General features: G+C 41.7%; 1 protein-coding gene across 1 annotated transcript; it reads left to right on the top strand.

Annotated features, from left to right (window-relative positions):
* The first annotated feature begins 7,331 nt into the window (after positions 1-7,331).
* LOC308138898 (phytanoyl-CoA hydroxylase-interacting protein-like) lies at positions 7,332-24,814 on the top strand. The gene is made up of 6 exons (XM_080508190.1): positions 7,332-7,465; positions 7,805-7,955; positions 15,840-16,036; positions 17,309-17,483; positions 20,649-20,766; positions 23,479-24,814. The coding sequence occupies exons 2-6, from the start codon at positions 7,850-7,852 to the stop codon at positions 24,023-24,025; spliced, it is 1,143 nt and encodes a 380-aa protein (XP_080364316.1). The 5' UTR covers positions 7,332-7,465; positions 7,805-7,849; the 3' UTR covers positions 24,026-24,814.
* Positions 24,815-24,948: the final 134 nt, after the last annotated feature.

Genomic DNA, 24,948 nt, shown 5'->3' with positions numbered 1-24,948 from the left:
GGTGGGAGACGCTCCAGCCCTCCAAAACCCTGGATTAGATCAATTAGTATAGACGATAAAGTGATGGACTGTCACAAGAGTCCGCATTAAAATCAAGATGTAATTTCAGCATTCAGAAAGTCTGACCTCTATCACATCGTTTCATTATTGCACAGTGTAATATTTACTACAATAATGTCTGGATGGCAAACTATTTTGTCCCAATATGTAACAAGCATACCTGAAAGCAGGAGTGTCAAAACATTTCTTAAGGACACAATGATTACTCAAACTAAAATATCTGACGCTGCCATGCAAGATGGCTACCTTGTTGCTTATCAAACTAGCCTTAAATTCAAACAATCAGTGTTTTTAAAAGTACACATAATGCTAAAGATTTTATTTTCCTTCCACTCACTGTATTGTGCGACAAGTTTCATAAAAAAAATAAATTTAATGTTGGGATTGTAGACTTATTCAGTCGTAAATGTTTGGTTTTGTGAGGTACTTTTATGAATTATCTGCAACACAAAGACAAATTCTGATTTACAGATTAATATGCACCTATTTTACTGCTCTGGCCAACACAAGCTGAAATTGAGCTTCCTCCGTAGCCTCTGATATATAGTGAAGAGAAAGTCCCTTCACCGAGGGCAATACTTGGAAATCACTGGTGTCCACTACCTTATCTGTAATTTTTGGTAACTTGCCTATTTCCGCAGGCTTGTCAGACACACCAGATGGCTATCAATCCATCTGTCTATATACCGTTTAATCCAGCTAAGGCTAAGACGGGGCACATCCTGGACAGGTCACAGGGCAAACATGGAAACACTCATGATGTGAGCAATTTAGATGCATTAATTTCCCGCATACTTGTATTTGGACGTGATGATCAAAATTTTCTATGTATGCACTTGAAGCACAGAATTCCATCCAGTTTAAAAAAAAATTATAATAATTCTACAAAAACAAGCATTTGGTTTTAACAAATTTTTAGTTTCTATTAAATTGGGTGCTTGTCCAACCAAATGCCAAAGTCACTTTACCTTTATCCCATGTACGTCAACACTGGGAGTAAACCAAGGGAAGTGACGTGGTTACAGTGACATGACGTCTAATCCACCTCAGAGCATCTGTTTAATCCAACAAAATGAATCAGTGGCTCATGGAAGCACTCACAAAGACCATGGTGTAATGAATGGGGAAAAAATTATTTGTATCTGTTATTCAACTGAGTGCAGGAACACTATTTGGCATTTCCTGTTTTTTAAGGCATTATCCCGGTCACACAATCCAAATGGCAAGTGTTTTAAGTATGAGATGTGCATAGATGGACAACTCTCAAATATACTTTTTGTTTAATGTTAATGTCCCCATTATCTTTATGTTAGGAATCTCCGATTTAAGTTGTATACCTTTTTCTATTTGTGTGATAAGAATTATTTTAAATTTTACAATATCTTGTAGTGGGATTGATCTCTGCGATGTCCTTTTACAAAGAGCAGTTTAACTAAATTAGAGACCAGTGTCTGAAGAGAGCCATTTTAGGTTGAATCCATCGTTTCAGTCTGCTCAATGCATATCAAAAGCACAAGCGGTACACATAAAAACCTCAAGGGGGCAGTATTGCCACTTTAAATGACTCATGGCTGGTGAAGCGAGAGAGAATGGTTGCTCAGCAACAGATTATTAAATGTTTTGAAATTATTAAAGAGCATTTTCATAAGATGGGTCCTTTTTAGGTTACAGGCGGCAGTTTATTCCTTCCTGTAATGAGCTGCATATTTTATCTTTATCTGCTTTTAGATGTGTAAATGTAGAATAATGTAATGTGATGCAAGCCCGTCTATTCGGCATCCTGTGAGGATATATCAACAGTTGTGCAGCCGGGAGGGTGATTCACTTTATTTCAGGTAGTGACAAACCTCATCCACTTCCAGAATATGGCAGCAGATTAACGTTCAGGCGGCACATGGCAGGCGGGAGGGAAAACAAAACAAAAAAAGCACAAACAAAAAAAAGTCTCTTAACCAACCCAAATGAGCCCTTAACAAAAACAGGTGGTGCCACTAAACTCTGCTCTGCGGCAGCTTGTGACTCGCCCACTTTGTCCTCGTCCGTCATTTAATTTCAACAGGTGCTTTGCGAAGTAAAAAACACCAAACCGCCTTCATGTTTATATAACAGCAGAATGCTAAATGGGATGTAAATACTGGTATGTTGAGGTGCAGGAGCCCGGCTGTAACGTGTGGGAAGGATGTTGGGAAAACATTGATTATGGTGTCTGCTGCCAATCTTCATATGCAAAACAAATCAATGCCAGAATTAAAAAAAAACACAATATATATATTTTTTTTTATTATTTATTTGTTTTTAATGATAGCTCTGTCTTGAAGTATATCTCTTTAGATTCCCAAAAACACACAAAAAACTTGTATTGCCCTTTATATGTTATAAGAAAGACGCTTTTCAATCACAAATGTCAAAGTGCCACTTGGTCTCTCCCCTACAATTATATGTCCGACACAGCTGGCAATCATTCCCAGGGCCAGTGTGGCTAATTTCAATTCCATCTTCCTTTTTGTGAGTGATGGGGATGGGGGGTGTGTGGGGTGGGGGATGGGGGGGGGCAGTTAAATTGCTGACAAGACAAGTGATGGGCCTTTTATCACCAGACCCACCATCCATTTATTCAGCATCCCGCCTGGCAGCCTCCTCACACAGCGACCAGCAGAGTCCACAGCTTCACATATTGTTCTCATGAGCAGCTTGCCTCTGCAGGAAAGGTGTAAATGAGAGGATCTGCGACTTGGTTGCCGCCTCACCAAATCTGGCTCTCATCCAGTGGACAATATGCTCACAGCAGCTGATTAGTCTGGCTTCAAGCGCCTGTTTATTTTGTTTTGGGGTTTTTTATTTTTTATTTTTTTTAAATACAGAAAAACCTGCAACTCACCAGAAAACACACTTTAACTTTCTGCAGTACCTTGTTTAGCAACATAATTTCAGAATTTGAACAGAGAGCTATAATTTAGTCCTGTTGTTGAAAATGCTCAATTTACTTGGAATGAATTCACTTCTTCCTTCTCAAAGATGAAACTTTTGGTTCTCATCAAATTAAATAAGTTAGAATTTAGTAAAGAAGGACATTTTTGTGGAGAATTTGAAAAGAAAAAAAAACCCAAACTTTCATTCACTGCTTTGTGTTTTGTAGTTTGTGTACTGAATGTGAAATTACTTAATTTTTTTATTGAATTAATAGATATTCTGGCTTGAGCTCACCACACAAATGCTGTTTGATAGGATCTTCCTATTCATTAATCGGCTTGTTTCAGCTCATAAGCCACCATTTGCCAGATAAACTTGTGAATTCAAAAGCTACATATCCCTATTACTACACGTGCTAAATAATACTTATTGACCAGCAACTTAATCATCTTAAGGAAATGTTAGTTATGTATCGTGGTTTGCAGTAGTTGTGAGCACTCACACCTCAAAGCAAGAAGAATCCAGGTTTGTTTCCAGTGCTTCAATTGTATAGTTTGCGTATGGTTTTCCCCCAGTTACCACCCACAATCTGACCTTTGACTGGAGTGCTGACCTGTGATTGCAAATATATGACTGGATAGAAGAATGTACTATAGTTATATGACTGTCATGGAGCAGAGGGTGACCTCAAGTGGCTGTAATGATATGAAAGAAGCCCCGAAGATAATCAGCCAGCAAGTTCTCAAGATTTTGGACGCCCAAATATGGAGAATGTTGTGAATTTAAGGGATAGAACTTAAAACCAGGATGCAGCGACATCCTGTCAGTTCAGCTTTCCTTCTCCTCGATCCATGTCGCAACCAATAATTTGAAAATGGCTAATAGCACAACTGACAGTAATATAATAATTTGGGCTATTTTGGATGTAATAAAGCCAATATTGTAGTAACTTGACACCGACATAATAACTTGGAAATATTGTGATAAAATACCAGATTTATTTATTTTTTACAACCATATAGTTGAAAGAAGTGCTGAATCGTATGTATCCCCAATGAAATACTAGGACAATTGTCCCATACTTTTGATAAACAAACTGCACAAAAATTGACCCCAAAAACTCGACAATGATTGAATATCTGAATAGACTATTGGCAAGTTGTCACATAAGTGAGGCTTAGTTTGATAATTGCCATTATTACATTACTGATTGTTAGAATCCATCCTAGGGTCACAGAGGACAGGAGTCGATCCCACCTGATGATGGGATAATGCAGGGTACAGCCTTTTTGAGAATGTAAAAATAAACAAAATTATCAGGATAAAACTCTCTTGCACACAAGTACAACATGTAAACTCCACATCATCGTATTACCCACAGACCAAGCTACAATCTGTGTATACCCTGCAGCCTGCTGTGAACCTGATCACAATAAATTGGGTGGAAAAAATGGATGGATGGGATGTTTTTAAAAAATAAAATAAAAATAGGCTATCCTTCTTGAAAATCTGAGAATTGTTGGCTCTCTTCAGGTTCGACAAATGAGAGCAAATGTGTTGCTTGTCGGTGTCTTTGTTTGCCTTCCATGCAGAACGGTGCTCGCAGCTTCTCCCTCTTTCCCATCTGTGCTCAGGTAGTTAATCAGCTTTTGGTGCTGCGGCCACATAGTTATCCCTCCATCTAACACTCTGCAACAAAACAACTAAGCTTCTTTCCCAAATGTCACGAGTATTCCTTTAAGCTTCCCTTTTATTTTGCATGCAATTACTTGTAGATTCATTTTTATTGATGGATTTAGTAGAAACCTTCTTTTTTTTTATTCTTCTGATTAAAAATGTGGCCTCTCATTGTATAAGTGCAATTTATTTGAAATTCATATAAGCTCTGATTTAAATGGAATTATAGTGGAGGGCCGGAGACACATATATCCATTATCAATCATACTGTAGCTAAGCTGAGGCCAGACCTCACACTGCAAATCAATGACATGCTTCATTTCATGCCCTAAAATGCCAGACAAATGTGTTTGCGGTATGAAATGACACACACACAAATTGAGCCCTGGGGACTTCCTGTTTTCGACTCATTTAAAAGATTGTGGCCTGTGCCCCACATCCTGTCTCACAGCTGACCTCTACTATGAAAAGTGATGTGTGGTGACCATGGGCAGTGTATGGACGTGCAGTAGATTAAGGTTAGTGTGTGTATGAGTCATTGGGTTTTCTATATGCTGCCTCTTGATTTTTCGCACCTATTTGGCTTGTTTTCATGCGACACCCTTCTCCCTGCTATTTCTCCATCTGTCACTCTGGGGTCATATGGCCTCAGCACAGCAGAGTTGGCCAAACGGGGTTGGGCTGCCAATAATGCGGAGCAACCTTAAGGCTTGTAATGTGCATAAACACCAACAGGCCCTGAGACTAATGTGGGCACAATGAAATGCAGAGTAAAAAAAAAAAGCAGATTAAGATAGAGAAAGTGAGTTAGGCGAAGTGAATTCAAAGAGGCAGAATAGATGTGAGGACTGTGGGTGAAGATGGATTGGGGGGGGGGGGGGGTCAAGGAGGGTAGAAAGGGGGGAGGGGGTGGACTTGGCTTGTTGTGTGTCGCTCTCCCTCGTCCTCCTGAAGCTCTACTGGAAACACTGACGCTAACGCAGGACGACTCTGGCTGGAGGGGACACGGGTGGGTGGAGTGGAGTGAGGGATGGAAGTGAGGATGGATGAAGGTGGGATGAGAAGGGATTGCTCAGAATCGGTCAGCCGCCTCATCCTCCATCTCCTCCTGCTCCTTCTCTCCTGTAGAGAAGCACTGCGGGCCAAATGAGTAAACGAGAAGGGAAGGAGGGCGAAGGGGTGAGAAAGAGAGAAAATGATGCTGGTGCACTTTTTTTTAATGGGGTGCTTAAGGCTATTAGCTGTGCTCTAGTTGTTTTTGTTTATTTTTTTGGTGACTCTCGTTGGACTTCTGATGAGCTGGTTTATGAAATTGTGGAGGCAATGTGGCCTTTTAAACAGATGCTGTGTTAATCTGTGGTAATCAGTGTAATGCTCTTTAATCAAGCCATCTCAGACAGAAGGAGCTCATAAAGCTTCATAAGAGTGAATATATGAACATCCAGCATTAGGTCCATACCATATGCACACAAGAATAACGTCACTGTCATCTATTGATTCTGCATATGGCAGCATCACCTCAAATACAGATGGTTGTGTGTTTGCAGGGACTGTTCCTCATGCCGACCTTCACTTTTTAATGAGTTGCATTTCACAAGCAGGAAATTTGAGCCAGATGCAGCGGCAAATCTGAGCATGTAATAAAATATCCAAGCCTTCCGTGGTGCGTTTCCCATACCGAATATGAATGCCACGGTGATTAAAAGCTTACCAAGAGTTTAATTCGCCTGCGTGCCATAACCTCATTTTTAATCCTGCAAAGTGCACGAAAATATTCACCAAGTACTTTACTGGAGACTATATTGTTGGTTATGTATCGTTCTCTGTTTTAACTTCATGATGCATAAGTTTAGGGTGGCTCCTGCATCCCGCCCATATATAATAACGCAGCGGTTCCAACTGTGTCGTTATGATCAGCGTGACTCAGGGTCCTCAAAGGCGCAGCTGCACGATCCGCTGTCCACCGAATAGATAAGCACTCTGTGGCCTCTCTCTCTCTCTCTCTCTCTCTCCTCAGGGCGCCTTGTATAACACTGAGACAGACAAAAACAAACAGAAAGTGACACCACCTCACTCTGATCCTCTCCAGAGGAGTGCGCAGAACAGACAAGGCTGCTTACGGTAATGTAAGAATAAAAAAATACTCCATGATGATCAACATTGACTTCCTCTTAGTGAGTTATGAAGTGCGCCTGCAGCCTTGTTTAGCCATGGTTTACATCTGCACTTGACCTTTTGTGGTCGCGCGCTCCAGCTCCTGGGGGCCACTGATAAAGAAAAAAAAAAGGGGGTGCGGAAGTCTATTGGAGATTATTATAAAGACACCCACGCCCAAGCATGAAGTATGGCTGTTCCTCTTTGAACTGACAGGGTTTCCAATTTTATTATGCACCATTAATGTGTCTGCGACGCAAGACTGATCGCTTATGAGATGGGAAAGAAAGAGGTAAAGCTGTTCCATTTATGATGTCGCCCCTGCAGCTCATTATTGTGCGGTCCGGTTGCACCTGCGGTCCCGCAGGAGCAGGCTGCGCGCCACGATGTGACAGCCTCTGAACGTGCAAGGAACGGAGCGTCTGGACGCTTTATAGATGGAGGGGGGGTAGAGGGGGAGGGGGACACCGGGATAATCTGGTTACATAAGGAGCCATTGAATTTGCAGAGAGTCTCTGCACTAATCCGCTGAACTATTCACGCTGAACTGTCCCGCGGCTGCGGACACGCTGTACGCGCACACTTGTGGCTCGGAGGGCACCAGAAGCGCAGCGCGCATTATAAGGACTGTACGAATTGAAAGAAACGCAAGAGGCTGAGATCTGTAAGATTTATATACACGCGTATCAAACGCGTCACCCCATACACACACACACACACACACACACACACACACACACACACCCGAAGAAGCTGCCATGCCTCGTTTTGCAACTGGCGGTTTATGCTGCTGGAGTCCGTGACGATTCCGCTGACGCGCCACTCGCCGCACCACCCAGGAGACCGTGCGCGACGGAGCGAGCGGACCGGACACTGCTCTCTCTCTCTTTCTCTCCATTTGTCTTTCTCCTTTCTCCTTTCCTAACCAGCGTGGACGGACGCCTGCTGCTAAGCAAGTCTCGTGGACGAACGTTAAAAAGCTGCTTTTTTTTTTTAAACCAAGGAGCATCACCATCTCCACCATCACCATCCAGGCTCTTCTGCAGACATGGAGGTACCAGGCTTGGCGCACAACATCACAAGCCCTCTAAGTCCCTGCGAGGGGATGATCAAGGACCTGAGCTTGGACGCCATACAGTTGTGTGAGCGAGATGGTAAGCAGGGGAGGTTTTTTTTTGTCACTGCGCATAAAAAGTCTGCATTCTGCTCCATTGTCGAGTCCAGCGCACGCAGTCAGTTTGTGGTTGGTTTGAACAGCATGCTGTTACCCTTATTGTGTGTTTAGAGAGGAACAGGAGCCGGCGGCTGCGCTGCAGGTTGCATGAATGGATGGATGGATGCATGGGTGGAGGGATGGTGCGCTTGTGCGCGCGTGTGTGGAATACCTGAGTGTCTCTGTACAGTGGTAGCACGGTTTCCATAAGAGAAGGGACTTGGCTTCAAATAAAAATAATGCATTCAAAAGGAATTGCAGCGATGAGGAAGCAGTGGTGAGTGGTTTTACTTCAGCACCACAGACATGGACAGAGGCCGGCAGCCACCCCGCCTATAATCAATGCTGCCGGCAATTATTTTCCCTGAAGAAGCTGCCTTAAATTGTTCCATTGTACATATTATTTTGTCTGCTTTATCACTGTAGATTGTTTATTTCCTTATTTCCTTATTTTGCATCCATAACTCAAAAAAAACAAACAACTCTCCATTGCATTCATATTCACAAATCCGCCACCTTATCTGCAATTATACCTCAAAATTACCCAAATTAAAAGTTTTGTGATTATTCACCACTGACTGAGTTTGAAGAAAAGTCGTCATCCAAATGAATGCATTGACGAGCCACATTTTTAATGGAAATATGGACGAGCAATTTCATTAGCACCCTGATGCCAACTTAATGGTGTGGGGATGGGGGGGAAAAAGCAAGTCATCATCAGGAGGGAATAGGAGGCTGAAACATGGCTGCCCCCACGTGTGCGTGTGTGTGTGTGTGTGTGGCGCACAGGCGGTGCAGCCTTGCACACCCATCAGTGCAATTACACACTACTGATTCCACATCTGAGTCGGACTCATTGTCACAGACATGCCTTTTGATTAAGATTGGAGATTAATTCAGATTCAAGGCATTAAAATATGATCATCTCTTTTCACAGGGGAATTTTTTTTTTCTAAACTATTCCAGATTATTGGTCTGTGTGTAGGTTGACCAGTTATGGGAACCCAGGGAGTCAATGGTGTGTCTTCATTAAGCTCCTAAAGGATCTCCAGCTTCTGACCACAGAGCATCCATTGTACCACACAGGGTTGTTTTCTCATCTGCCACACTCAGTTGCTCCACACAATGTAGAGCATGCATTTGGTTTTGTCTTGGTGTTATTGGTGGCCTCATTGTAAAACTTTAATTTCAGTAGTGGCTGCGCCCTTCAAATGGACCATGCTAGGTTTGCGCTTGCCATGCTGCAGGTGAGCTGAACAACAGACAAATTGGTCCTTTGCAACACATTCCCCATTTGTCATGCGGATTAGCCAGTGTAAATAGCATCTTTGTATCCTTGAGACATCCACATACTCCCTGTTTATGGAGAAACAGTCTACTTTCTGTGCAAATTCTGCAGAAAAATGGCTGCTGTTGTTGTTGTTGTTTTTATTCATTCATTGTACGATGGTTTGTCTGAAACATCTGTTCCAATGTCTATTAAGTCATTAGTTCACATTAGATGTGCAAGAACTCTGAGGAAAACCTGAGATTTATGATCGTAAGAAGCAATTTATATTACCATGCCTGCAATCTGCACTCCTCCATCTGTTTTCTGATTGGATTCGTCCACTTCCAGTTAATGCTGCAGTTTTGCACTTGACCTGTGAAATGACCTCCAGCCACATCGTATGACTCCTTCCGTACCCGCCACACCCAATGTTGAAGGTTGCATCTCTTGTTTCTACCTTCCTTGGAAATGAAGATGCATCTCATCTTGTCAATACATTTTCCGAAGACTGCGTTCATTTCAGTTTCACATAGCTTTCTAAATTTATCTCCCATATCTATTAATATTTAATTGCAGGGATGAGAGGCTTATATCCCCGTGCTGACCCAGCAAATGGATGCATGCAGCTTCAGTGGGCCTACTGTTTGTGGGAAAGAGCTCTGCCTCACTCACTCACACACACACACACACACACACACACACACACACACACACACACACGCACGCACGCACGCACGCACGCACGCACGCACGCACGCACACACACGCACACACGCACATTGAAGACCATTTGACTTTGTCAATGCACAAAAGATATACTGGAAGACAAGTTGTTTCTTGTGTGCGTTGGGGCCTTAATGGTTCGGTTTCGAGATGGGGCAGTATCTGCAGAAGTACTTGCGGGGGTGGGGTAGGTTCAGCTCAGTATAGAGAGTAAAGGCAACATGACATGATCACTGCTGATGAGCGAAATGTTCTCTTCACTGCTTTCGAAATGCTATCTCGGCTAGTTTTGCTTCCTATCTCTGCAGAGTTGACTCCGAGCACCATTTGGATTTTATCATCACGGTTTAAGCATATTTGCAGCATGTAATGAAATACACACATGTATCGCAAGAGCTTTGTGCTGTGGCTGCTGACATAATTAAGTTGCATTGACAAATGGGAGCCATTTATGAAGCCAAGTGTCTCTGGCTGTTGAAATATCTCTCCCCTCAGTGTGTGTGTGTGTGTGTGTGTGTGTGTGTGTGTGTGTGTGTGTGTGTGTGTGTGTGTGTGTGTGTGTGTGTGTGTGTGTCTGTGTGTCTGTGTGTCTGTGTGTCTGTGTGTCTAAAATGGGGAAAATCGTTTGCTCGAGATGCTGATCTGTCCATCATCTTTGTAGCTTTATGCACCTTTGTTCAATTTAGAATCAACTATCAGCCTGAAATGCAAGTTTTTGGACTGTGGAAAGTAACCAGAAAGTAACCAAGCAAAACAGGGAGAACATGCAATCTGTTTCTCCTAGGTCAGACTGCTAAGTACTATACAATTGTGCACTCATAAAGGTGCAAATCAAAGTATTGTTGTCTAGCTGAAGCCAGGTGTGGACTTAAATCTTGCTCAAATGCCGATTACAGCTCTTAAAACGGACTTACTTTTTAAGTCTGGTGCAAACGGGTGTAGCTGTGAAACAAGGAAAAGTTTTGTGAGATTAAGCTGGCAGTGTGAGAAACAATTGTTTTTAAGCTGGGTTTGTTGTTTTTCATGTTTCCTCCCTAATCTGTTTGTCATGAATGAGCAGTGTTTCAGCCATTATGGATTTTTATTACTGAGGCTGGCAACATTTAGCTCTGTGAATACACAGTCCACTTCAGCATCTCAGAAACTATTACCCTGAATATGAACATTTGCATTTATCTTTGTTGTTAACTATCAATTGAATTGCTCAATTCAAGATGGCGAACACCTGCTGCGTTACATGTATCATGGTTGTGCACGTGAGCTCAAACCGCCATTGCTCCTCAGTGCAGAGCTGCTGGTAAAACTGTTTCTTACTGTATTGTATTATTGATATTTTTTAACAGAGCCTATCCAGTAATGTTCCAACATGGTAGAACAGCAGGCCTGCCTTATGACACGCAGCATCATCTGAGTAAGCTGGCATTTCACTTTGGCCAATGTTCAGCATGAGCAGTTGTGTCTCATGACTATGCTGGCAACAGTTGCAGGTACATGTTAATTAGCCATTTATTTGCAATGTAAATATATTCCTATGCTCCTAAATACTGGAGAACTTCTCTTGTGAGCTAAAACGCTGTGCATTTTGATAATTACCATCCTGTTTAAATATTCATGGTAATGTTTCAAAGTCTCTTGCCCTTTGCTGCTACATAAGATCCTTCTATGCAGGAACTCAAAGTCTGAGCTGTAAGAAAATCTCAACTATAGATGATTCATGGTTTTAGACTCTTGGGAAAGAGATTTAGGAAAAACCTTATTGCTGTCAAAAGGGCTTAAGGATTTAATTAACCTGTCAATGTTGGACTTTAAAAGTCTTTCTCTTCTTCTAAAGTCTATTATAAAAGTGTCCACACAAAGCTTTTGTCTGCCACTCAGGCACTTGCTGATGTGTAAAAGGTGGAACACAGACTGAGTAACCCCAATGAACGGGGCATTGTTTATCTCACTCCGAGAGAAAGATGTTTTGTTTTGTTTTGTTCTGTTGGCAGCTCCTCTCACTCCCAGCATGGTTTCTGTCTCGGTCTAGCCTGTGCATCGACAGAAACAAAGACGCGATTTTCAAAGGCCTGTGCACATCCGTTCCTAGTGAGTGTCGATTGTGCAGCTCATGTGTAGAGATCACAATCAGAAGTAACTCTGCAACTTCAAATGTAGGAGGTTGTCTGTCTTTGCTGAGTGCCTACTTGTTCAGTCACAAATGATCTGCATTACTAGAATCACCCTGCTGTTTTTCCACATATCAGGCTCATTAAGAAGTAATCAAAACACTAATTTTCCAGCATTGGCCATCAATGAAAGGTGACTCGTTTCAATTTCAAGACACAGAGTCCTTCAACTGGGGCACTATAGTCCCACACTGTGACCGCAGAGGGAGTCTATTTACATTGTTTAGATGGCTCGAATGGCAATCAAATATCTTTCCATTCGACAGGAGAAAGCATTACCAAGTAATACTCAGGATGAAAGCAGGTGTGACTGGAACAAATCTTACCATAGAGAGCCATTAAGATGGTCCTGTGTATGCATGTTAACAAGATTTTTATTGATCCTCTTGCATCTATTGGTATTCAAGACTGTGGCATTTCACTGCACACTGAGCAAAAGGGCAATACCCAATAACGACCATTTGAGAGGGTTTAGTATATTTAATAGGCTGGGATTTCCAACATTTAGATGTTAACGTGCATGATGTAGCACAGAATCCTCCGCCCTCCCATCCTGCTCAGCATCTTCATACAGTGCAGTAAATATTAAGACCGAGCTAGAGAAGACGATTATATAACAGTGTTTCGTGGTACAATTCTGACTCGGCAAAATTGCACATTAGGTGCAATTGCAAAACAGTCCAGAGACCGAAGAGGTAGGTTACAATGCTCGCACATAAATCTAAGTCAGAATGAAGGTTTGGCCCTCCAAGAGAGACTCAAAGGTCTTAGTTTGTCCCCTTAGCAGCTGACCTTCAGCCCGCTTGGCTTTCCTGTCCTCCATCTTTCATCCTGCACTCCTTCAGTCCCAGAGGACCTGGTGGAGAGCTTAACACATTATCTCACAAAGCCTGTGTAAAAACAAATGCAAGGATGACTACTAGTACAGTTATTTACAGTTATTTTTATATTTTGATAAAGAATTTCCGTGCATATTACATAACAAACTTAGAGTGAAGTTTAATCGATCAAGCTCATATGTGTTAATCACCAAAAACTACTCAAGTTTAGTTTTATTATGGAAAACAGTGTGATATGGGTCAAGACCTGAGTGTGGGGATCTCCTATATGTGTATTATTATTATTTCTACAATGTCAATTTCCAAAAAGATGTTAACAGTAAAGTGAGAAATATACAATCACCAGCAATAACTCAGTGGAACTTCCTCATGTGAAACCAGATTTGGAGGGACTGGGGTCACCGTTGCTGCTCCTCACTGAAGGTTCGGCCCTGAACACCATCGAGTTCAGAGCCACGTTTCACTGATCTTGGCTCCTTTAGCTTTTATCTTGACTGAGTTGAAGTAACAGTGTTACGTGTGCATCACCAGACTGCACTTGGAAAGCTCCACTGTGTCAGTGGCTCCATTCTCAGGTTAATTAGAGGTGCAGCAGAGGAAACAGCAGCTCAATCAGCATTGTGGAGTTTTAGAAAGGGAAACATTTGTGTTGACATGAACATTTTGAGGAGAAGAGGACAGAGAACTCAAACAGGTTCAAGCGAAACACAGAAAGTGAGTTAACAGGTTTGTCATCTTTGGTGCGTGCTTGATGTTTACAGTTTTGTGCTGCAGGTATCTGGAGAGCTTAAGATGGCGCAAGTGACACCAAGTCAGTTTTTATTGGAATTTTGGACACTTGCAAGAACTCTGCCGGCATGTTTTCCTCCCTTTGGTTATCTTTCTTTGAAATGGATCTCAGACGATGACAACAGACCTTGTCATGTGTTTTTTTTTTTTTTGAAGGTCAACATGAAGTCTCAGGTGACTTTGCAGCACTGTGCTGACTCGCCAGAGCATTTTCCTACCAGAGATCTGCTCTGTCATGACTCATGTTGACCCTGTTAGTCTGAGCCAAACTTATCAGCTCAGTGGGCTTTAAGTATAATGAGATGGGCTTTAAATGCAGACCTGCTGTGGGATGAGATGTCGCCACAAATCAAAGCATGGTAGTGTGGATCTGAGAACCAAACGATGTGCAATCAGGCGGAGGATTTAGCTGCTGACATGTTTACTTTTTTCATACTTAGGACCCCCCCACTGGATCCTTTAAACCCTGTGGAATACGCTCAGATAGTGCAGTCAGTTTAAATCATTTAGGAGAGGGATTGAAAAACCATTGACATAATATGTTATGTTGTCATATAGTATCTTGTCAGGAAAAACTGTTTGAGATCTGGTTTTCAACCACAAATTACTGCGAGAGACAAGACTTGCAGCTTCAAAATTTGAGGAGGGAGTTAACCTCTATAGGGGGTTGTGAAGGTTATATCACAATGTGAAGCTTTTTGCTCCATGAAGCAGTTATTACAAGCATCTAGCAATAGGTGGTCTTTATTTCCAAGTTCAAGATTACTGTTTTTGTTGCTCGGCTGATTAGGAGCTCATGATTAGGAGGGAAGCAAGCGGGGGGTCTGCTCTTCTCTGCTTGTAAAGAGCATACATTTTTCTTTCATGAATATTATTTCAAGATGATCATCAAACAAAACCAAGACATTAAAGCAATGTAAGACTTAGCTGCCTTTCTTTTGTTTGTGTTTTGCTTAGAGGCAAAATAGACATAGTTAGGGTCATAGTTACATTCTGCTTTTTGTGTTTTGTTTGTTTGTATTTTTCTTCTTAAATGAATCACACTAAAACGTACCTCTGGCAGAGTGGAGTGTGTAGGTTAGACAGAAGTGCCCACACACCCAATTATGGAATTACTGTGCTATCTGGCCTTCTCTTTGTTGATGAACTGAGATGGATTTTGCTCGCTTCACTGCCTCTGCTATTATTAACCCCCACCCGCCCCACCCAATAGTGCATTTGTGAATTTTACACACTCTTGTTTAGACCCCGGAGCATGCACAGAAAACACATTGTTGCCCTGCCAAGTGGGCGTCTCATGATGTGACGCAAAGTCTGCATTCATCCTAATGCCACAAAGCTCTCATTCAACCGTGTTTTGACATCTTCTTTGTCCTCAGTCTGCACTTTTGGTTGTAAATCTTTGCTTATTTACTCACAGGACATAGTAATGTAAAAGAAAATGAAAAGAAAAGAAAATAAATATTCTTTCTTTCATCTTAAAATTAAAGTAACTATGCAATGACAAGGTATGACATTGAAATCCTCCCCAGGTTCACCCACTTCAAAAAAGGCGGCTGCTCTTCATTGGCTGACTAGCAATAGAAAAATCATGTGTGCAGATCTCTTCTGATGAGAGTGGAAATTAATTTAGATATTTGCAATATTTAATGCTGCATATGTTCAGAAAACCCGACAGTTAAATTGGTTTCGAGGGGCTGATGTGTCTCCATGGTAACACATATATATATGTATGAATGATAATCAGAAAGAAATTCAGAGAGCTGTGCATGTGTGTTTCACAGGTTTATGATCAATCTATAGGAGAAAATAGCCAACTGTTTTGAAGCAGTGTACTGGCTGATTTTAAAATCACCAGCTGCAGGTAGAGACTCAGAGGTTGTATGATATCCAACTTAAGAAGGCACCAACCAAAATAAAAGCACATACCCAAAATATTTCTACAAAAAATACAATCCATTTTCCATTTGACAAATATAATTGTTTCTGTTGCCATCCCAACTTAGCCCTTTTTTTCTTTTTTTTCTTCAACATCACAGGAAGTAAATCCCAGGACGGCAGCATCTCAGAGATGGAGGAGCTCCCGGTTCCTCAGAACATCAAGATCAGCAACATCACCTGTGACTCCTTCAAGATCTGCTGGGACATGGAGGCGCGCAGCAAGGAGCGCATCACGCACTACTTCATTGACCTGAACAAGAAGGAGAACAAAAACTCAAACAAGTTCAAACACAAGGTAAAGCCTGAGTCAAACAGACAGATGAATGCCTTAAAGAGGAGCACCACGGGGAGATGACTCAACCCTCGCCTTTCGCTTTCGTCTCAGAAAGTGGAGCACGTTGCTTTTTCCATTAGGAAAATAGAGAAATGACAAACTATAATATGCAGGAATTAGTAAGTGCATCAGTTTAAATAAATATTCAAGTATATGTTACAAAATCATACTTAGATGCTGTCAACTGCCTTTCATATTCTAATTTAACTGGCAGTGTGTGCAAACATTTAAAGGTACAGTTTGTAAAATTTTAGTGTGAAATAATTAGAAAAACCTGATATAGAGTAAATGAGCAGCCGTGACGTCATATCAAAGACTTCGGTTTTGAGAGAGAGAGAGAGAGAGAGAGAGAGAGAGAGAGAGAGCTCAGACTACAATCCGTACAGCTAACCACTGGTGAAGGAACAGATCTGGTTAATCTGGTTGGACCTTTAGTCAGGTGAGCCAGACTTCACGCTGAAGGGCACTCAACACATTTGCTGACATATTCATATAATGCCTGACTTTACCCTCAACTGTTATTCACTCATCCTCGGTGCAAGATAATGAGACTTTTCTTTCATGTCCATGACTGTTGTCATAACAGCGTTTATGGCGCAGTAAACAGTAACCTCGTGCTCTTCGGAGCCTAAAACGATTGTTTTGAAGCTGAAATGCTGCATTTCACATCAACACAGCCTTCGGGTTTTTCTGCTTGAGGCAAATTAAAAAAAACATTATTATAATTTTAAAGTAGTTTTGTTCAAAGGATTCTTTGAGGTCCTTAATGCAGCAGGACAGCAGCACCTTCTTCTTCAACAGATATTCAGTGATCTGTTTTAGTAATCTCATGGCCTTGTTTCATCAGCTTCCTTCATCTCCTCCTGTTTTCACTTCCTGGGTGTTGTGTAGCTGAGTGTTTGGGTTTTTTTTCTGCATTGTTAAAGCGAACAAGCCCCATACTCTGTTTTTGATTTCAGTGCAGCAGCACTGTTGGTGGATTAATGGGCTGACTCTGTTGCTAGGCAGTGGCTCTTGGTCCAATCAATGCGCTGCTGAAGCCTGTTGATGCTATGGATGGTGGTGGGATTGAGCAGTTTGGCTGTGATCCACAAGTATTACCTGCGGCGAGCAACACACGCCAAACCCTCGGCCGTGTGTTTTCCCATGGGCGAAAGAATAGCCATACAAGGACAAGTCATCTCAGACTGTTCACGTATAACCTCTCCTTCTTCACTTCTTCCCTCGTTCCAGGATGTCCCCACTAAGCTCGTAGCCAAAGCAGTGCCGCTGCCCATGACGGTCCGGGGCCACTGGTTCCTGAGCCCGCGTACAGAGTACACCGTGGCCGTCCAAACCGCGTCCAAACAGACCGACGGGGACTACGCCGTCTCTGAGTGGAGTGAGATCATCGAGTTCTGCACCGCCGGTGAGGAACACACACACAGCTCAAAGGGGCATTTTTTAGGATCTGCGACATCTTTTGCCACTTCTGAGTTTTGGCAAAGACAAGGTGAATTACAGAGGACGGTAATGGAAAAGACGACGATACAGTGGAGCATCGGGCGCAATAACAGGGAGAACATTACAGACAGGCTAATGTGCAGAGCGTAGGGGAAGATGTATGTATGGCAGGAGGAGGGGTGATGAGGAAAGGGAAAGATTAAAGGGGTAAAGGGAGCTGTGCTGTATATCTTCAGATGCAGAGGTCGCAGAGTTCAGCATCACTGGCTCGAGGCTTACGGAGGGGGAGGGGAGCAGGGAAGGCGATGATGGTGTGGAATACTCGAGGGTGTAATTTATTAGAGAGGGTGTGGAGGCTTATCCTGGCGGCCGAGTGGCTATAACCGGTGTCCCTGATTCAACTCCATACTGCTGCAGCGTCCTGTATCTGCCCCACTGTCTGTCTTGGTTACATTAGCAATGTGGCGACATTTCACCATGGCAAATCCTTCCAAATAAAATCCTGTAGCAATAATATTTTTTCAATTATCTAAAAAACTGGGAGATGGGAAAGAAATTCCTCATTTTTATGAGCTATTGCACATGTTCCACTTCACAGTCCTGATTGGGGCCAACGAATGACAATTGTTCATTACAAATCAAAATAGTGAAGATATTGAAAATTTGGCCTGATGCAAATCCATTGTTATCTCAACCGTAAAGGCTGCTGACGTTTATAGACGAGGGGTAGAATCGCTCAGCTAAAGACACAGGGTAAGTGTGGCTTCCAGTGGCTCTACTGATTAGGGTGATACAATACAAAGAGGGAAATGTGATGCTGGCTGGTGACAACTAAAGGTTTAGAGAATAGATTATATAAATAAATCTCAAACTGTAATGCATCTGTAATATCTTTTACAGGCTCACATTTTATTTGGCCTGCAGTTCATCATTACATTCATTTTTCACAAAAATGTTAAAAGGTTTTATATAATTGTACCCTTTATCTACTCATTGCTCTCTTCTCTGATGTCCTTCAACTCACCACTGAGTCCTTGCCCTCCATCCATTAAAAGTATCCTGTTACCATAATGACAAAGTACCAATAACTTTAAAACCAGATTTTAAGAGCATTATGTCCTGAATGTCTTTTATAATGGCTTAATCACACAGTTACTACTGTGATTACTGTGCCATATGTTTGAGAATTCAAAAAAACTATTGCTGCAAAGGGTTACTATTGATAAATCCCACGCTTTGCTTCACATGTGCCCTTTGAATTTCAAAGTTAAACAAAATGCAGTTTGATGTAAACTCTTTAATTTAGGGGAAAACGGAACGTATTGTATTTAACAGTGTCTAACAGTGGGGGTTGAGTCTCGTGAATAGGCAAATGAAGGGCTACATCAGGCATCAGACAGTCAAAGTTCCTGCTTCAACTTTAGGAATAAATTCTTTTGATGTGAATCAAATGATTGTAAAATTGCAAAATTTTCCATTGAATTTTGTTTTGCTTCATGAAAGATTAACCAAAATCATTCTCTCTTGGTTTCATGAGTCAGGTCAAATACTTTTTGCATAATGTTAACAATAGGTTTTGCAGAACATACAGTACATCTGGCAATCAGCAGTGGCAAACTTTTCAACCTAGTTTTAATTGAGTCTCTTTCTGAATGTGACAAGGGAGGGATGTCTGACATGGCACTAAACTAGTATAAATCCCCTAAAATCTGAATCTGAAAGAATGTTGATTTTTGTCTCTAGTGGTAGCGTGAAGCTGAACTGAACAAAATTACATATGGAGTTCCTCAAGGCTCCATCCTCGGCTCACTACTGTTTTGGCTCTGCAATCTGTGATGTTGAACAGAAGAAAGACAAATAAAGACAACAAAAAAGACATATAATCTCCTGGAGAACGTAGCAGAAAAAATAAAGGGATGATGTCTCATCAGTATTTAGAGGGACTGATTCATGCATTTATCTCGACTGGACTACCGTCATGCTGCCCTTATTGCTCTGCTTCACAAATCTATCAGTCTTCTGCTACGTTATGAACCTCCCAGGTCTCTCCGGTCAACTAATCAATCCTGCTTTCTGTTCCCAGGGGGAAGCACTCATTTAGAAGCTGATTTTAGTTTTTGCGCACTGAATATTTGGAACAAACTCCTAGAAATCTTCAAGATGGCTTTAACTCAGAGCTTTTAACGGAAGGCTGAAGATTTTCAAAGCAGTAATCCATTTCATGTTGCACAGTCGATTTAACTCTTGTATTGCACTGTAATTTACAGATTTTCTGTGAATATCTTTTTGTTTAGTTTTGTATCAGTTTTAATCTTTGTAGAAATGTGCAATAAAAATTAAGTTGCCATAAATTATTATCATCGCTTTTCTCTACAGAAACCAGGGATACATCCAGGAGTTGAAATATAGCAGTCTTTTCTGTAACAAAGAGAAAACCATCAGTGCTGCTAGGATAACTTTAGATTATTATAAAAAAAAAAAAAATCTAGAAATAAACAGAGCCATAGAGAGGTGGCGTGGTGGTGAAACCGATGAAGAGAAATTAGTTTTGATAGGAGCTTGGAAGGAGGATTAAGAAGAATATTTAATGATGCTGCTCCTCCTTCACGTCCCCGGGGGGCAGAAGATATTCACCTTTCATGCCTGTAAAAAGCCCGTCTAATAGGAAAAAAAAGAAAAAAATACCACATGGTTTGATGGTGTCAGACATGTTTTTCAGTTTCTCATCGACGGCCCCTTTGTGTTAGCAACTGGCTGAATGAAAAATTAAATATTTACAGCATGGGAATAAACTGTGTTCACACTTTGTTTTGTTTGGTTTTTTTTCCCCCATTGCTCAGATTCTTACATGGTCATCTGTGTTGAAGTGTTTCTTTATTTTTCTCAGGAATGCATCCTTTGGATAAACACCAGATATGCTTGGTGAAATCAGATTCCATTAAAACCTCACTGCTGAGTCACATCAACATATAAAGTGGGAAAAGTCCAGAAGGGAAGAATCATCACACATTCTTACATTGTATTGCACGAGCACACATGGTCCATCGGGTGTTGCATAATTGAAATAATCATGAGCTACATTTGTGTGTTACTTTTTTTTTAAACTCACGGGTATTGTGTTTATTTCCAGATTATTCCACGGTGCATCTAAACCAGCTGCTGGAGAAGGCAGAGGTCATCGCTGGCCGGATGCTGCGTTTCTCCGTCTTCTACAGAAACCAGAATAAAGAGTACTTTGACCACGCAAGGTAGGCACCACAGGCTTCAATATCACTAATTAATTTGTTTTTACTACTTTTTCTGCTTCACTATCCCTCTGTTTGGAGGATTGAGAATATATGTAATCTAGCCATTTAGTTTTAAAGCATCTAGGACATGTTGATTCTCATCTTATTTTTGTCATATGTTCCTTGATTATAAAGGTTGATGCCATGTGTATTTGTGTCACTGTATTCCAAGTGTCTGTTTTTAAGTCTCCAGTATGATATTTTCTTATGAGATGTCTGGTTAGAACACTAACCTTTGAATATCATTTTCTTGTACATGATATACATTAAAATCCAGTCATTACCAAGTAGTGATCTTACTGACCTTAAAACCTTGTGATGCTGCTTCATGCAAATATGACCTTTAAGATCAAATTGAGCCGCCTTTAAATGTTACTTTATAGCTGTGATATGCAATGCAGTGGAAATCAACGGTGGAAGGAGCGTTGATAAGTTGTCCTCCATACAACGCCTGTTATATGGTTTGAATATAAAGTAGTGTTGTTGTTCTTTTCTTGGGAGCTACTGTCATTTGATTCAATTCATAAATAAAATATCTACCTTAAAGGAACTTCTCTGACATGCTGTAAAATAATCAAAAATGACATGATATAAAACAGCCTTTGTTGTCTCTTGTAAAACAAAGTACTTGTTGACTAAAAAGTGCACATTGAAAAAAGTATGAATATTAATTGAAATTGTGGGTTTACTTACTGCCATGTATTTAGCATTAAAGCATTTTATTGTTGTTGTTTTTTTAATATACTGACTTGCACTCTTGTGTAAATTGCACCCAACTCTAAATGGAATGTAATGTGCATATTAAAGTAATAACAGTCCCCAAAATAGTGTTTAATTCCAGAATTTCATTTGTAATTAGTTACTCCCAGATGAACATTGCACTGATATTATGCATTACAGCGCCTCACAAACATGACGGTCATTTCAGCCTAATGTGTTTCCTCCCATTTCCTGCTGAAGCTCTTTGTTGCCTGGCTCCAGGTGTTTGGAGTCTGCAGCTGCACAAAGCAGGCTGATTATTTCCATCAATCCACACAAGTACTACGTCAAACTACCGTGGCAGGCAGGCACTTCTTCCCGTAACCTTCTCTGCATTTGTACTGGCAACAGAAAATAAAGTCAGTCAGTTGCCCCCCCCCCCCTCACTCCCCCCACCCCACGCAACCCCCCCAACTGTGCTGCCATGTGGATGCTGTGAAAGCGAGTGGAGTCGGGTGTTACTCTGGCTGGCAGACAATAGCTGACAGTTGTTCAGAGATGTGGGCAAACAGAATGAAAAAAAAAGAAAAAACATGGAGAGTGACGGTTTGAGGAGAGGGAAATATCTCCATAGCAGCCAACTACTACACTGAGACATTCATACAGTATGTTTACTTTTCTCTTTGCCCGCTAATGGTGTGGATTCATTTATTTCATCTCCTCTCTGCCCTGTGCGTCTGAGGAAATGAGCAACAAAACACAGCGTCTCCAGTAAAGCCACAGCTTGTGAGCACTCCTTTGTTGGCACTGTACAGCATGATGTCATCTGGATAGTTTCCCTGCCTTTTGCTGAATATGTGCAGCTGCTATGGAGTCCTGAAAGAGCTTCTGTTCCACTGCGCCATCATATGGAGAGACACGGTATTGCCTGTAGCCTTCCATAAGGCCTCAGCTTCATTGGGTCCACAATGCCCACAACAAAGCCTTAATTAAGGATATAATGGCAACCTCCGGAGTGGTAGTTGTTTAATTAGTGTTCATTATTGGTTCTTTGGAGCTGCCGCATAGGAATTTACGGATTTTAATGTTCATCTGTTAATCTGAAGGCGTCTTTTCTTTTGAGGAATGATTTGGTTTTCCACTCTCATGAGATTTCAGGACAAACTGGATGAGGATAATGTGGTTCGTGTGCCACTTCAGCAGCGGTGAAACTAGATATGTCTTCCATTGTGAATTCACTCTGTGTGGAATTTATGAGATTCAGACTTGAGGCTGCATTTTACACATTCAATTTGTTTTTCTTTTTTGTTTTTTTTTACTGTCAAAAATAACTTCCATTGCTTCAGACGTGTTTTATATCAGTTGTTGTTGAATAGTAAAATAAAACTGCATAACGACCTGCTATCACTAAAAACTGTTGCACTGCAAAAAATAATGAACAACATGAATATTGTTCATGAATAATGGACAATGATGAACAACATGAGCAACATGAAAAGGATCACATTTAAAACTTGCATGATCTATGATGTAAATCCTGAAATTTCTAAGGATTTCTTTCAGATTGCATTTATTTTTTAACAGCCAACTTTCACAACCTCGCGCTCTCTGGATCGCTTTGATCTCTTTTACTACAAACAGCTTTATCATCTGAAGTTCATTCTTGTGTCTCATTGTGTTAAAATAACCTCTTCTCATAACCTGATCATATTATCAGTGAGAGTAGAGATAGATAATGGGGAACTGTCAAACTCATTCTGACGAGGTGAATCATGAATACATTAGTGAGAACATTCAGAACTGTCATTCTGCCAGACTTGTCTCATTGATCTATCGATATCTAATCATCTAACCCCGTTCAGGTTGGTCATCGTGGTGTTCAGCATTTTCTCCATGAGGCTCAAAGTTAAAAATTATGTTTGTTCAGTTTCATCTCATTTAGTTCATTCGTCTTTTTTCTCACCCAAACTGCAGGGAGGCGCAAGAGAATCGGATGCTGCCGTCAGTGAAAGACAACAGCGGCAGCCACGGCTCGCCCATCAGCGGCAAGCTGGAGGGCCTCTTCTTCAGCTGCAACACAGAGTTCAACACGGGCAAGCCGCCGCAGGACTCCCCATACGGGCGCCATCGCTTTGAGGTCCAGGCTGACTCGCTCTTCAACCCCGACACCAACCTGTACTTTGGAGACTTCTACTGCATGTACACGGCCTACCACTACGTCATCCTGGTCCTGGCACCCAAGGGCTCCAGGGGAGACGAGTTCTGCAAGCAGAGGCTGCCGGCTCTCGACCTCACCAACAACCGCTTCCTCACCTGCAAGCAAGACGAAGAGGGCAGTGGCGGCGGCCTGGTGTTCCACCACGCCCAGGACGTCATCCTGGAGGTGATATACACGGAGCCCGTTGACCTGACGTCGGGCACGGTGGCCGAGATCAGCGGGCACCAGCTGATGAGTCTGTCCACAGTAAATGCCAAGAAAGACCCCAGCTGCAAGACCTGCAACATCAGCGTGGGCCGCTAAGAAACGGCAGAATGTAGAGAGAGAGAGAGAGAGAGAGAGAGAGAGAGAGAGAGAGGTGAGAGGGAGGGAGGAGAATGGACTGGAGTTGACTGACCTCTGCAAACAACCAAGGAAGAACTGATGAAGCAGACCAACGCATGCATGAAGCAGCAGATTCAGTAGGCACACCGACATATCTCTGACACAGCTCTGTACTCTCAAGAGACCATCATTCCCAAAGAGTGAAGAAGAAAAAAAAAAGGTCGGGGGGGGTTGGTACACACCTCTTGACACCTGCAGCATCGGCTCCTAATCGGAAAAGGTTACCTTTATGCTAAAAACCACAACAACAGCAAAAGAAAAAAAGAAAAGAAAAACGTACCTAAGGACACCAATTAAAAAAAAAAAGAAAACCTGGGACACGACCTAATTTATCCATCTTCACACCTGGCAAGTCACATTGGAACCGATCAAACCCTTTAACTTTACTAACAAACCCGGGCTGCTTCTTTCCAGTTTCCTTCTATTTGAAACACTTGTCCCATATTTTATTATTGACCTTTTGCCTTGTTCTTATGAATATGCTGTTAACTGAGAATCCACTGTGTGTGTGTCTGGACAAGAATTTTTGTTACTGATTACTTGTCTTTTTTTGATTGTTTCCTTCTCATTCAACACAGACTTCTTTTACCTCCTGTGAGCGGCTTGGACCGGTACGACAACTTTCTAGGGCTGCAGCATTGATCATCTTCTTTCTTTATACCAAAGGTGTTGCAAAAAAAAAAAAAAAAGAACAACAACAAAAAACAACATGTCAAACTGCTGCGGAATCCTAACAGTACTAATGCAACAGTCTCTACCATGTGTATTCACCAGGAATTTATTGACCAGGTGTAAACTACTTGTTAACTTGTTGACCTTGAAAAAAAAAGAAGCATGATGAG

This window comes from Blennius ocellaris, assembly GCF_963422515.1.
Source record: "Blennius ocellaris genome assembly, chromosome: 13".
Lineage (NCBI taxonomy): Eukaryota > Metazoa > Chordata > Actinopteri > Blenniiformes > Blenniidae > Blennius > Blennius ocellaris.
Note: the sequence above shows the minus strand (reverse complement) of the source record. Positions and strands in the feature narration are given on the sequence as shown.